This window comes from Grampus griseus (genome assembly GCF_964374135.1).
Source record: "Grampus griseus genome assembly, chromosome: 1".
NCBI classification, from domain to species: Eukaryota; Metazoa; Chordata; class Mammalia; order Artiodactyla; family Delphinidae; genus Grampus; species Grampus griseus.
The window spans coordinates 174760665-174775908 of record NC_139017.1 but is presented as its reverse complement, the minus strand read 5'-3'; the positions used below and the strand labels follow the sequence as shown (position 1 = coordinate 174775908).

Here is a 15244-nt window from a genome sequence, read left to right as displayed (position 1 = left end):
AATTTAAAAACTGATAAAACTGGTTAGCTTAGGGGGAAGTGTGGTAGGCAGGATTTCGGTAACCGAAAACTCCAAGTCCTAATCCTTAGAACCTGTGAATAAATTACTTTACATGACAAAAGGGGACTTCTGAAGATGTGATGAGGGAGCAGGACGCTGAGATGGGGAGATTATCCGGGTGGGCCCAATCTAATCACAGGAGTCCTTAAAAGCAGAGAACCTTTTCTGGTTATGTTCAGAGAGAAAGATTTGAGAGAAAAAGGAGAGTCAAAGAGATACAATGTTGCTGACTTTGAAGATGGAGGAAGGAGGCCAAAGAATGCAGGCAGCCTCTAGAAGCTAGAAAAAGCAAGGAAAGGGGTTCCCCCTAGAGCCTCCAGAAAGGAACACAGTCTTAATGGCACCCTGACTGTGGTTCAGTATCATCTATGCCAGACTTATGACTTAAAGAGCTGTAAGATAATCAATTTGTGTTGTTTCAAGTTACTAAATGGGTGGTGATTTGTTATAGCAGCAATAGTAAATGACAGAGGAAGGAAGAAACAAGGTATAAGAATAGGGATGGAAGCTAGTCTTTGCTGAATATATCTTATAGTTTTGACTCTTGAATTATGCTAACGTCTTACATAACTAGAATGAAAGTTAAATTACAAAAACTCACAAGAAATTTCTAAAAATTGAAAATAGGAACAAATGAGTTTAACTATAAACCAAGTTGGTTGCACAATCACTCAAAAAATTATTTCAAGTGACTTTGAACACAGTATTTTGGTGTATATCCCCAACAACACACATCCTAAAAACAATAACAAATTGCAAAAGACCTTGAACTGCATTCAGTAATCATATTGTTAATACTAATACTGGTTATATACTATTTATATGTATACAAAAATACATATATTTTGGGGCTTCCCTGGTGGCACAGTGGTTGAGAGTCTGCCTGCCGATGCAGGGGACACGGGTTCGTGCCCAGGTCCGGGAAGATCCCACATGCCGCGGAGCGGCTGGGCCCGTGAGCCATGGCCGCTGAGCCTGCGCGTCCAGAGCCTGTGCTCCGCAATGGGAGAGGCCACAGCAGTGAGAGGCCCGCGTACCACAAAAAATAACCCAAAACAGATAACTAATGAGAACCAACTGTATAGCACAGGGAACTCTACTCAGTGCTCTCTAGTGACCTAAATGGGAAGGAAATCCAAAATAGAGGGGATATACGTATACATATAGCTGATTCACTTTGCTGTACAGTAGAAACTAATACAATATTGTAAAGCAACTATATTCCAATAAAGATTAAAAAAAAAAACCTACAGCAAACATTATACTTAGTGATGAAATCTTAACACTAGTCCCATTAAAATCAGGAACAAGATTAAAGGTTTCCACTATTACAGAGTCTAATCAACACTGCAGTGAAGGTCCTAGGAAAGCAGTAAGGAAAAGTAACAACTGCTTTACCGACCAAAACAAAAAAGCCAAAACTGTTTTTTATGTTCTGCAGACTATATGATTAGCTAGAGTGAAAACCTGGGAAAATTTACAGGTAAATTATTAGAATTAGTAAGAATTCAATGAGGTTGATTATATAAAAATAAAATGCACTTGTATATTCCAGGCAGAAAATTAGAAAATATACTTTCTAAAAAAAATACTATTTCCTCTGAATGTACATCAAATTGAATATGTAATCACAGAAGAAAAAATATTTAATTCCAGGATCTTTAAAACGCAGTACTCTGACCATACACCTTGTGGAATACTTTCTAAGAACAGTAGGAACCATAAAGCCACCTTGAACTGTATTCAGTAGGATCGCTGTTGGTAGTGGTACAGGTATGGTAATCACAGAACCACTGTGCGTACTCTATGGTTCAGAGAAAAAAAAAAAAGAAAGAGAGCGAGCAAGAGAGAGAAAGAGGGAGGGAAAGGGGGAAATTCTTCTTTACAGAAAAATGCCAGCTATTGAAAGTAGAAGGAGGGGCTTCCCTGGTGGCCCAAGGGTTGAGAATCCACCTGCCAATGCAGGGGACACGGGTTCGATCCCTGATCGGGGAAGATCACACATGCCGCAGAGCAACTAAGCCTGTGCGCCACAACTACTAAGCCTGCGCTCTAGAGCCCGTGAGCCACAACTACTGAAGCCTGTGTGCCACAACTACTGAAGCCCACACGCCTAGAGCCTGTGCTCCGCAACAAGAGAAGCCACTGCAATGAGAAGCACGCACACTGCAACAAAGAGTAGCCCCCGCTCGTCGCAACTAGAAAAAGCCAACACGCAGCAACGAAGATCCAACACAGCCAAAAATAAATTAAAAAAAAAAAAGTCATTACTTTGCAACCAACGTGATAATTGATTCCAACAAGGATCATCAATGGTGGCTAAAATCACTGGGTAAAAGGTAGCTGGGGAATAGGACAGTCACACGGTCTCAACGTATCACCCCACACATTACTTAATGGCTAAGGAAAAAAGGTAACTTTACAATGGAGAGATCTGATACATACCAACCTCACCATGTGCTCAAACTTAGGACCAACAATAACTGGACAAAATGACATTATGAAGCATTGTTACTGCACCTCTGTAGTATTCCCACTAAGCGTTTGACTTAAATCTAATCATGCCGAAACAACCAGAAATCCACTGTGGGATATTCCATCAGATTATTGGACTGAACAGTAGATTACGGAGAATAACAATGCTGTCCCCCCGCTTCCCCTCCAGCCACTCATCTTTTAGCCATTTTGAGGTATAAAACAGGAAGTTGAGCTGAACTGATTATACCTGTACACTTAGGTGTTAGAAGTTCTGGGGGAGGAAAGGCATTAGGCATAACGGCAAGCAGAGTACATTATTAGGAAGCTGAGGCACAGATGGACTTCCCACGCAGGCATGGCACGGAGCAGGGAGGAGCAAGGGTTGGGGGTTTACCCACTTACTTCCCGGATGGCCCCGTCACAAACCCGAATGACATTCAGGAATGTGGGCATGACCTGGGGCAGGAACTGCACACACTTGAGCCCCAGGGACTTGAAGATGAAGGTGATGGCCTGGACGACCATGGTGTGATGGTGAGAGAGGGACTGGTCTCGGAAGATGCGCATCAGGGCCACCATGGACACGGCCGGGTAGAACTCGTCCAGAGGCAAGTTCCCCATGTTGACCAGCATCTCACTGGTGCTGTAGTCAGCTAGGACCAAACAAAGGTGAGGATCACGAGCTATACATGACTCTGACTTTGGACAAAGCGTGGTTACCGACAAACAAAAAAACCTCCTGTGGGTCACCAGCATTCACACCTCTCTCCCTGCTGTACTCTAACACCACTGGGAATACCAGGTATATTAGGAGCCAGTGAATAGACTCTCACCATGAAGGGCAGTTTTTGGCTTGTCTATTATCTAAACTACAAAAGCCTAACACAGTACATGACGGGTTTCCTTTAAATTGCTACGTTTAATTTAGCTTCTTACCATTCCAGTTCACAACTTCAGTAGCTGAAACCATCAATAAAAAGTTACTCCGCCAAATGAAAATAAAGGGGATTAAATTAGGCAAACATCTGTTCAGCAGCTGCTTGGTCCCCCTAGGGAATTCAGAGAAGTTAACAACAAATGCTACCTGACCTGAACAACAAGGATCTCAAGGACTGGGGGTGGAGGAGGGTATGGAAGGTGGGGAGGGGCGGAGGAGGTGATGGAGGGTGGGGGAGAGGGAGGGGAGGGTATGGGGGTGGGTAGCGGTTTAACAGCACAATAAGGACGCTAAGAACCAGAACATCCAAGAGACTGGATGACTGGCACTGCTGAGGACGGAGGAAACGCTGGAGGATGTGGCTCAGGCTCTGCTCGAAGGCTGTGGGTCTGACAGAATTAACATTGCAGGCACACTTCTCTCATATACAGAAGAACAAACTGGAAGCAGTATGATCCCATCCACAGAGTTCAGATACAAATTATTTTATTTGGGGAAAATAACATTTTGCTGAACTAGATGGGAGAACCACTGCTGAACTTTCACACTTTGAGAAATACGCCTGCCCTGATGGACACTGAGTTAAGCCTAGAAAACTCACCTGCATCCCCACGCCCTGCCCAATCTCTTAGGCTACTATCTAAAGACAAAGGAACTCTACAGCTAGACCACTTGATGGAAGAAAGAGCCCTGGATCCTGATTGCTACTAGTTTTTCCACGCCCTCTGAGCCTTAGCCTCAGATTTCCCTATCAATTAAAACAGGGAGAATACATTCTACCCTCTTCCTCCTTGGGTGCCATGGGAATAGAAAACATCAAAGATGCACTAACAAAGAATGACAGATGAACAAGGGTGATGGGGTGATAATTCACGTCTCTCTCATCAGCACCTAAGAGTGACTACAGACATAGCCTGTTGACCTTTAACAAAGAACCTGGACAAACGGCAAGACTGGACACACTGGGAAGCAGCGCCCCTGCTGTGACTCAAGAGGAAACTACTGACGTTCCATTCAAAAGTCACAAGGTGAGTCAATATGCAATAATTTCACAGTTATCCAGCCCAAGGCTCTTTCTAAACACAGCCAGTGGGGGCTTAGTGAGGCAAGAACCTGGCAGCCACTCAAGGTTCTCCTCAACTTACAGGAATCCTGACTTGACTTGGATTCTGACAGGCTGACAGCAGAAGCATCCCGGGACTGGTCGATCATGCCAATGTTCACTTTGTGCTTGTAGGGATCCAAGGCCCCCAAGAGCCCTAACACACGGATAGCCTGCGTGGGAAAGGGGAGGGGAGAAGAAAACATTCATCACAGCACCTGACTACCGCAGCTCTCATGGATACTCATGTTCCATGATGCCCAATTCATATCCCACGACCAGCTACAGGGACAAAACAGAGAGGGACAGGAAGTCTCATCAGTACTGTCACAGCACGTTAATGACGCAAACGTCTCTCCATTCTCCCAGCAAAGTCTTTAAACACCAAGTTTGCGGTGTTTCCTACCTCTCGCCGTGTACCCTGGTTCTGCTCAGTCTTCAGGAAATTCAGCAGCACCTCAAGCAATGTGGGGTACTTCCTGTAGGGCTCCACCACGTAGCCAGTGCTGGCCACCAACTGTCCCAGGGTCCACAGAGCCACCTGGACAGGCAAAAGATCACATGGTTTGTAGCACCAGTAAGAGAGAAAAGAAAGCATACTCCGTACTCTTCATTAAATGGTTATAACAAAGTGTTAGAGGCTATTACAAGAAAAGAATGCCCAGTTAAGGCACTAACCATAAACTAAAATCCTGAGAGCTGGGACACAAAAACAAGGCTACAAACCAACACAACAATCGCTGGATCAAAGGTAAAGAACAGTCCCGCCTTTCTCAGGAAGTATATAGTTCTTCTGTACCCTGGATGATTGACAGGAGAAATCGGACTCAAAAGGAAATTAAGGTTGTTCTTACTTTCAGTCTAGTCACCTAATGACCTCGATGACCAAAGTGAAGCCAGGGCCGGGGGAGGGTGAGCTGAAGCTCCGCTTCCCTCCACAACCAGAGGCCAAGACTCTCTGTTTCCCTTTAGGGGCCGGGGCTCTGATAGATGACCTGCATTTTTTTTTTTTTTCAGTCTAGAGGAAATGGCACTGGTCAGCCCTGATACTGACAGTGACTCTGGGTCAGGATGAATGCTAATTCTAGCTCCAAGTCTTTCCTCTTTTTACTCAGTTAACAAATATGTCTAAGTACCTACTAGGGCTAGGCATTACTGGCTGGGCACACTAAGGTGACTGAGAGAGACGAGGTCCCTGGCCTCATGGGGCCGACCCTGCTCAAACACGAAGTAGTGGTACTCACCTGCCTTTTGGCCAACAGAGAGGAGTCCTGGAGCATGTCCATGATGATAATAAAAAGTTCATCAACCCACTTCCTCATTTCTAGGCCACTAACCTACAACGTGAAAAAGGAAGTGGTAGACAGCATTAGAAATTATGGCATTAAGAAGTATTTTGACTTCATTAGAGGTGAAATAATTCTTCCCATCCTATGGAAAAAGCAGTTGTCCCCTTACCTGAGCCAACTCTCCTATTGTAGCCAGGACATTATTGATCACACCTGGGTTTGGATCAGGGTCTGGATCTTTCAGTTTCAAAATTAAAGCCTATGGAAAGAAGGTATGAGAAAATGAATGCTGGTTAGAGTCTACTAGAAAACTTTTTTTCACATAAGTACAATTCACCCAAGAGACCATCTCAGTCATAGATAAATTACTTCTAAGGCTTTATGAATCCAGGATTCCTCTGGAATGTGGATTCTTAAGCCTTTCTCCATACTGCACACAAGTCTGACGTATGAGGGAGCTGGCAAGTGCCATGACCTACAAACATTTCCCATGCCTTCCCTAAACTGTACCTGTGTGATCATGTACCCAGATTCACGTAAGTTGTGAAAGACCTCACATGAGTCTAACATAGACTTGAAGGTAGACTCAGATTTTAAAGCTCACTTTTTCTTCATTTTGGGGGAGTTACTTTATGCCACTATCTTACTTCTCCTCACCAAGCACATTGGATGAGGTGCTTGAAACATCATATCTTATCTCTTAGAAGGAGAGCCCTTTCCTGCAACTGGTGAGATTCCTGGTATTCTTGAACTGAGGGTGCTTGATGTGGCCCTTGTCTGCGAGCCTGGGACCAAAGAAATTATCTACTTTGTTCAGTGTACCAGTGAGCACCAAAACACTCTCATCATCCCAAGACATCCTAGAGAGAAAGAACCAGTCTCTGTCTGTTGCAAATTACCTTCAGAATAGGCTCCATGTAGGGGCGGATGAGTCGGGGGGCATTGGAGACCAGGTGCCCCAGCATGCGGGCACTCTGTTCCTTGATTCTTCCAATGCCGCTGTGCTCCAGCTCTGTCAAAATCTGTAGGGAAGAAAGGCTTACTACGACTACGGCAAAGGAAATTCGAGAGGGACTGTGTGTTTGAAGTGAGAATGAGGCGCGGAACTAGAGGAAGGAACCAGAACTTCACTGCGGATCAAGGAGCTGCTAGATACTCCACAAGCAAGGCCATCTCTGCAGCTCACAGAACAGTCCTGGAAACAGCAGTGACCGGAGGAAAAACTGTTTGAAACCGGCCCTTTCTCCTTCTGTCACAGTACTCCAAGGTCCTTCAGCCCTCTGCAAAGCATAGCTTTTAACAGTGTAGCTAGTCATAGAAGACGGAGAAAACCAACAGGGCTCACTGTGAGCAGGGTTTTGCAAAAATAAAGAATGAAGGGGGGGCTTCCCTGGTGGTGCAGTGGTTGAGAGTCCGCCTGCTGATGCAGAGGACACGGGTTCGTGCCCCAGTCCGGGAAGATCCCACATGCCGCGGAGCGGCTGGGCCCGTGAGCCATGGCCGCTGAGCCTGCGCGTCCGGAGCCTGTGCTCCGCAATGGGAGAGGCCACAACAGTGAGAGGCCCGCGAACCGCAAAAAAAAAAGAATGAAGGGGGGACTTCCTTGGTGGCTCAGTGGTTAAGAATCCGCCTGCCAATGCAGGAAACACAGGTTCGAGCCCTGGTCCAGGAAGATCCCACATGCTGTGGAGCAACTAAGCCTGTGAGCAACAACTACTGAGCCTGCACTCTAGAGCCCGCGTGCCACAACTACTGAAGCCCACGTGTCTAGAGCCAGCACTCCGCAGCAAGAGAAGCCACCGCAATGAGAAGCCTGCGCACCGCAACGAAGAGTAGCCCCTGCTCGCTGCAACTAGAGAAAGCCCACGTGCAGCAATGAAGACCCAACGCAGCCAAAAAATAAAATCAATTAATTTATTAATTGAAAAAAAAAAGAATGAAGGAAAGGCTCTCTGCAAGAAAGCTGTACAGACAGCAAATCACTCAGAGTGCCTATAAATAATGACAATGGAATCAAAGACTAGTCAGAACAGCTGTGATGTGGAAAGAAATACTGATACTCAGTTGTGGTTTCGGGCACCTCTAGATAAACCCAAACAGTTAGGGATTATATCAATAGAATCCCCTTGGACCTTAATGAACAGAGATAACATGTGCGATCTAACTGACACGCTGAAAACACCAGCAAATCAGCACGTTATGCTCCTGGTGACACAGACATAAACAACTTAATATAGACAGACTTCTGGAGAGCTGAAGTTGCCAAAAGGAAATCTCTGCACAGTGGGAAAAGTGAGAAACAAAGCTCGCATTAACTCAGTTACCCAAAGGAGTCGTCTCCAATTCAATGCTATGTTTTTTCTCACATTATTGATTTAATAATCCTGATTTCCTGGACCTCCTTGGCAGTCTGTTTTCACCTGGTCACAGCATACAGCAGTGAGAGGGGATGGAGAAGGATACTAAGAACAGAAGCATAACTTCAAGAGATGGCTGTCTGCGGGGAAATGGGTACCAGTGAGGAGAGCACAACTCTCTGGGACAGCGCAGGACCAGATCAAACAGCCCCCAATTTACTCCAGAGCCAAAGAGCGCCACTGCACTCTAATAACAATACCCAATGCCCACCTAGATGAGCAAGACGCCAAGAAAAGGCCAAAGCACATTTAGGTAAGGTTCCTTACCAAGGCATGAAAATGTACAATTCAACTTGGGGAAATCTGTATCAAAGTTTAAAAACAAGAAAAATTATTAAAAATTTTTTCCCAAGCTGACTTGTTTTATTCATTCCCTTTGCTAATAAAGTGTTTGTAGATTTGCTGCATTCTGTTAAAACAGAGAAGATAAAATAAAATAAAATTCTGGAGTTTCAAGGGCTAAGTTCAGTATATGGTAAATTCATTTAATGATGCTTCACACTTTCCAGTATCAGAAAAACGGATAGCCTGATAGCTTACTCTAAGCTTCTTGAGGACACAGCCCATGCCTGCCTTGTTCACTGATGCTTCCAGAACCCAGCCGTATTTGGAACACAGAAGGTGCTCAAAACATCTGTTGTCTGGATGAACGTACTGATATTCTCATTAGGAGATATTTCTCTATCAAGCTTATTTAGCATGGTTTGAGCTGGCAGGCTCAACAATGATTTCTTTTCCTTCCCCAAACTTTAGCTATTTCAAAGACTTAAAAGGATAGGCACTCCTAACACGGGCCAGCAGTTAAGGAGTGAACCATTAGGCTAAAAACACAAGTGCCAACATAAGTATAATCTTTTAATTTGTTCACTGATGATATAACTCACAGTCACTTTAATTATGATAGACTGCGAATAAATGACATTTCTTTAGTGTAGAAGTTACATTAATAATTTTCTATGTTTAAGTTCTTTATATGTTATGAAAAGTGTTTATTTCAAAAGAAACCATGGGGAGGATCATGAAGCAGAGGGTGTGGTGGGGACAGGATGGAGTCGGGGGACAGTAGATGACCGGGTGAGCCACACTGAGACCCAGAAGAGGTGGGTGGAAATAACCTGAGGCAGGAAGGACTGGACTCTGTGCATCATTCACAATTCAGCCAGAGGACTTACGCAGCCGGGTGAAGACAAGAACTAGAAGACAGGCTTCAGCAGAAAATGGAAATCCTACCAGCTCTAGCAGCAATGCCAACCCGCATCTACCTGAGGCTCTAGTCCAAGCAGCTTAGCTTGGCATCTCACATTATTTAGGAACGACAGCCAGGGACCACAGACCAGGGGCAAGGATGACGAGAAACAGTGCTGGAGCCATTCCCATATTCGGCCTCTGTGCCTGGCCTCGCATCAGCAGAAGCAGGAGCGGAATTGCGAGGTGCTGGGCAGACTGACACCATCTGCAGCAGAGGCAGTGAAGAGGGGCAAAGGAACGGACTCACTGGTGACTTCCCAGGAAAAAGGAAGACCCACGTGAGAGGTCAGCTTGCGAGTCACGCTGACAAGAGGCTTATGAGGCGATAAGCACTAGAATCGCGATCACCAAGCCGGGAAAACACGTGGGCTCTTGGAGCCAATGTGGCTTCTACCAGGCATCTCACTCTTTTCTCTCCCTTCCTCCTCAACTCTCATTCCCCAAAGAGCACTCACGATGAACGTGCATTCCCCACTACCGTGAGGTGTGACCGTCACATCCTTACCTGGATGAGCATCTTGCGCAGGAAGGGCATGACGAAGGCTGGGTTCATGCTGCTGAGCCGGCCCACGGTGCAGATGGCCAGCTCCCGGATCTCAAACACCTGGTCATTCAGGGCCACAAACAGGGCCTGCAGATTCTCTGCCTGGGCCAGGTGTGCGTCAAAGCGCTCATCCAGGGATGCCAAGACACAGTAGCGGATGTCGGGGTCTGCAAGAGCAATCGAGCCTTTCAGTGCCTCTTCACCCCTCTCCTCCCTCCAGTCCTTTCCCAGTTTCTGCTTCCACTGCCATCAGCCTAGGGAGAGGATTCCAGATACCCTTCTCTGACCAAACCTGTCATTTTTTTTCTCTACTCACAGGAGCAAAGATAATAGAATTTTTTTAAAAAAAATTATTAATTAATTTATTTATTTTAGGCTGCGTTGGATCTTCGTTGCTGCGCATGGGCTCCAGTTTTGGTGAGCGGGGGCTACTCTTCGTTGCAGTGCGTGGGCTTCTCACTGCAGTGGCTTCTCTTGTTGCAAAGCATGGGCCCTAGGCTCGTGGGCCTCAGTAGTTGTGGCACACGGGCTCTGCAGCTGTGGCTCGTGGGCTCTAGAGCGCAGGCTCAGCAGCTATGGCACATGGGCCCAGCTGCTCCACGGCATGTGGGATCCTCCCGGACCAGAGATCGAACCCATGTCCCCTGTATTGGCAGGCGGATTCTTAACCCCGCGCCACCGGAGAAGTCCAAGATAATAGAATTTAAGGCCGATTATCTTACAGAAATAGGCTGGTGTAGCCAAGCCTAAGGCTTTGCCAGAGAAAATGCTGGACATCAGCTTGTTGAGGCCATGAAAGGAAACTGGCTACTTCCAACTGCCCCAGGCACCTACACTTCCTTAGACTGCCTCCATCTCAAACTTTACCAGGATCTGTTATCCCAACCACGAGCAGTTTGCTGAGCACATCCGCCACCACTTGCACTGCGGTCTGGCTAACCACGTGAGCATGGCCACTGATGAGGTGGACAGAGGGCGTGAGCAGGCGGGAGCAGGTGCGGGCGGCTTCCATGCGGATCTCCTTGTGCTCGCTGTTCAGGAAGTGATCCGCACAGTGGCGGACAAACTGGGTCAGAGAGTGGCCTGGATACAAAGGCAGAGAGAAGACAGAATAAACACTGCTGCTTTGGACAGTAGGTCTGCAACTCGCTAGCTGCATTTTCCATTCCATTTCCATTCCATGGCTACTAATTTAATTTTCAACAAGATATTCAACCAGCAAGATATTGACCCCCAACTCTTGTCTTAAAAAAGTAACAAATGATCTTCCAATGAGCAGAAAGGCAGAAGGGAGGTAGAAAAGGAGCTGGGAGACATAAAAAAGGCATTTCCTCCCTGCCTCCATCCCAATCCTTTATTTCCTTGAAAAAGTGAATTATTTTGTTTTATTCGGACCCAGCCTTTTATATTCTCAGAGAGTAAAACAATTTTTGATCAAATTTACCTCATCTATTTTAGTTCCCAGATTTAAATACCAAAAAGCGAGTTTGATATAGGCTGGGTTTAAATATAGCTACTTTCTATTCCTTAGAAATAGATTGGGAGGAGATACGGGGATATATGTATATGTATAGCTGATTCACTTTGTTATACAGCAGAAACTAACACACCATTGTAAAGCAATTATACTCCAATAAAGATGTTAAAAAAAAAAAAGAAAAGAAAAGAAATAGATTATCCTGGGTGTTAATCAGTGTAAATGGAGGAACTGCAACAGGGAAACTAGCGATGCTGTGTAAGTATTCAGACAGCATGTCTACGCTTTTTGTACTTGTTTGTTTCCCTGTAGCCTTAACCAATACCACCTACACAATCTTAAATTTCAGAAGAGTCCATTTTTCTCTCCTGAAACGTATCTCCTAAGGCATTAATGTGGGTTTATCTGTAGCCTAGAATTCCAAACTGAACTACACAGTACAGCAGTCTTGGAAATCACACCACCATTGGAATGAAAATACCCCCAAGCCCTGCTTATACATTTTAAAGAATTCAATACCATCTCAGCCAAAGGGAGGTGACAAGGTGAGGGGGATCCATCTCTGCAGCATTAGTTCCTTGGATCAATGAATACTTTTCCTCAACACCATCTGCCCCCACCCCATTTTCCTTTGTCTTTGTATGGGACAAAGAAACAAACGGTAGGAATTAACCATATACGGAAAGACTATAAAGAGATGAGCTGCTGTAGAATCAGCTACCCTGTCTCCAGGACCCCTAGCAAGATCCAGGAATTCTAGGTACCCTCATTCTTTTCTCGAGGTTCCCAGTATCACTGACTATCTTGGCAAGAACCACCACAATTTCTTGGTTTTTCCAAAAAAATTTTTTAAATTTAATTTTACTTATTTTTTTATACAGCAGGTTCTTATTAGTCACCTATTTTATACACATCAGTGTGTACATGTCAATCCTAATCTCCCAGTTCATCCCACGCCCTCCTCCCCGCCACTTTCCCCCCTTGGTGTCATACGTTTGTTCTCTACATCTGTGTCTCTATTTCTGCCCTGCAAACTGGTTCATCTGTACCATCGCAATTTCTTACCTTCAAATTCAAAACTGCCAAGAGTTCGGAGGGCAAGGGTAATGCTGCCCACATCGCTGGCCTCAGGGAGGGTCGTGAGGCCAGGAGAAGCCAGCTGATGGGCCAGGCCCTTGGGCATGCCTGGGTGCCGGAGGGGTTTGTGCATAAGGACCAGGGACAGCATCTTCAGGAGTCCATCTTGGATGTCCTTTTTCAGCTGTGGAATCTGACGGCTCAGGTCGTAGAGCACAGCTGTGAGGGCAGGGCTGAGGGAAAGGAAACCAGTCACTTAAGGAGCTGGATATATGATATTTGGTCTGGTCTTGGGAAGAAACAGCCCTTCTTGTCCAGCAAGGGGATTGGGCTCCATCCCTGCTTAGTCTTTAAAGCAGAAAGGATACAATGAAATAGAATATATATCTTAAACTCTCTTGGCCTGATCCCATATTTCAAAACAATCTATGATTTTCTGGGTTTTGCCTTGAGAGAACTTGTTTACTGTAATTCAGTCACTATGGAAAACCAAGTCTCAATAAATATTTGGGAAGCAGATTGAGAGCATCATCCTTATTTTATAGATGAAGAGAACAAAAGTGTAGGGAGCTTAAGCAATTTGCCCATCATAATATAAATGATAGCTGCAAACACTAACGGAGCACTTTTTTTTTTTTTTTGGCCACGCCACATGGCTTGTGGGATCTTGGTTCCCCAACCAGGGATTGAATCAAACCCGGGTCCGGGCAGTGAGAGTGCTGAGTCCTAACTACCGGACCTCCAAGAAATTCCCAGTGGTGCATTTCTTATACAGACTGCATTGTACTAGGAGTGGCTATTTCGTGAACTCTTTCACTTAATCCCCATGACAAACCTAGACCATAGGAACTGCTACTGTACCCACTTTTCAGACTAGAAAGCTGAGGCTCAGAGAAGTTAAATAATTTATTTATGATCACCCAGCTAGACAGTGATGAAATCTGGATTTGAAACTAGCCTATGAGTTTAGTGTGAGCTATCCTACCTATCCAATTTAACGTGTAAATAGCCATGCCTCGCTCTTTCAACACAGACCCAGGACTGTGACTCAAGCCTCATGCTACCCGAGTCGGGGACAGCTCAGGTTCCCGACACCCACCTCAGGCCCACCGCCAGCATGGGCTCCAGCAGCTCCTTGATGTCCTGCTGGATGCCCGGCCCCATCGCTCGAGCCAGCATGCTGATGCAGGTGAACACCGTGGCATCCACCTGCATTGCCTTCTGTCTCCTGCAGAGAACCGAAGAGTGGCTAGTTTAGACATAACGGCATTTTGTGATACCCTACCTCAAAATTACCTTGGGGCAAGGAGGGCAGGTTACCCAGGCGGGGCCACCCCATGTGGGTGTGCAGGTTACCTACTGCACAGTCTAGGGACCCATCACACTGTAGTCACTGCAGACTTGTGTATTTACAACAAATGACCAGCAGATGGCAGTAAAGTCTCTTGAGGAAGGGGCCCCACTTCAGAATTCACACAAAAGGCACCATGTGGGTTAGTGTGGTGCTGGCCAAGGTCCCTATTTAGGAAGCAAACTGAACAACGTGCACATCAGGGACCACAAGTGCAGGGCACAGCCATCATATGAGAAGAAATTCTCCCTATGAGGAGAATGCTGGGCTTGAAACGGGCGAGGCTTATTAATTCACCAGCACAATCCTCGCTACTAACACAGGGAACTATGAAGACACAATTCTAATTAACACTGACCCTCTAAGACTTGGAGAAGATACCCTAGCCTCGCCACCTTGCAGGGTGCTGAAGGTCTTTCTCATATTTTATTCACTGGGACGTTTCAAGAGGTAGGATAATGTATCCAACTTCAATGATAAAGAAAAAGGTGACCGTTAGGTCCCCTCAGTTCCTGTCTAGGAACCCTCGCTTTAGTTGTTATCAAAATCAGACCTTTGAAAGCCAGAGAAAAGAACAAAACTAGGAGATTCCCAGTAAATAATATTGAGAACAGCACTGGTATCTAACATGTATTGGTATGAACAGGTATTCAACCTCCCCAAATATTTACATCCATGTCACTTCATTTGGGAAAGGCTGGAACTCAACTGAAGAAGGGCTATTCATGATATGATTTGCTGGTTAATGACGCAGAGAACAGGCTTCAGCTCCACGGAAACTGGGATGCAGCATCCTCCCTCTCCAACCAAATGGGGTGGAAGGTGAAATCATAACAGAGATGCTTACTTATGGGCAAAGTCCTTAGGAGGCAGGGCTGCTCGGATGATGTCCAGCACACGAGGTAAATAGACCTTAAACTCAGACCTCACAGCCACAGAAAGTAGCCCCAGGGCTTGGAAGGCTGCTGTCCGTTCCTTCTCCTTCTTGACACAGCTTAGGACATGGTTCATGGTATCTTGGAGATACTGGGTATCTGAGCACAGAAACAACAAAGTGTATATATGGCTCAAGGTGAGGGGTGGTCTACATATGAAAGGTCAAAGTTCCTATAAAACACTTAAATTTAAGAATAAATTAAGAAAGCCTGTTGGAAAGATATTAAGAAGAATTTAGAGAATGCACTAACCAAACGCTTTGCTTGATAATCACTCCTCTGATACAGCTTTTAGAAATATTAGAAATATAAGCTGTTTTTCCTTTAAT

The 15244-nt window shown here is 45.5% G+C and overlaps 1 protein-coding gene across 3 annotated transcripts in view; it reads right to left on the bottom strand.

Annotated features, from left to right (window-relative positions):
* MTOR (mechanistic target of rapamycin kinase) overlaps positions 1–15244 on the bottom strand; it is a 117502-nt gene that overhangs the window by 89424 nt on the left and 12834 nt on the right. For all 3 annotated transcript variants that reach the window (XM_082660176.1, XM_082660178.1, XM_082660177.1), the window contains exons 9-19: positions 14828–15014; positions 13729–13857; positions 12618–12862; positions 10943–11158; positions 10037–10242; positions 6766–6888; positions 6036–6125; positions 5822–5914; positions 4984–5118; positions 4621–4750; positions 2941–3191 (exon numbers count right to left, since the gene is read on the bottom strand). In XM_082660176.1, the coding sequence (XP_082516302.1) occupies positions 2941–3191; positions 4621–4750; positions 4984–5118; positions 5822–5914; positions 6036–6125; positions 6766–6888; positions 10037–10242; positions 10943–11158; positions 12618–12862; positions 13729–13857; positions 14828–15014 (1805 nt within the window). The remainder of the gene's footprint in view (positions 1–2940; positions 3192–4620; positions 4751–4983; positions 5119–5821; positions 5915–6035; positions 6126–6765; positions 6889–10036; positions 10243–10942; positions 11159–12617; positions 12863–13728; positions 13858–14827; positions 15015–15244) is intronic.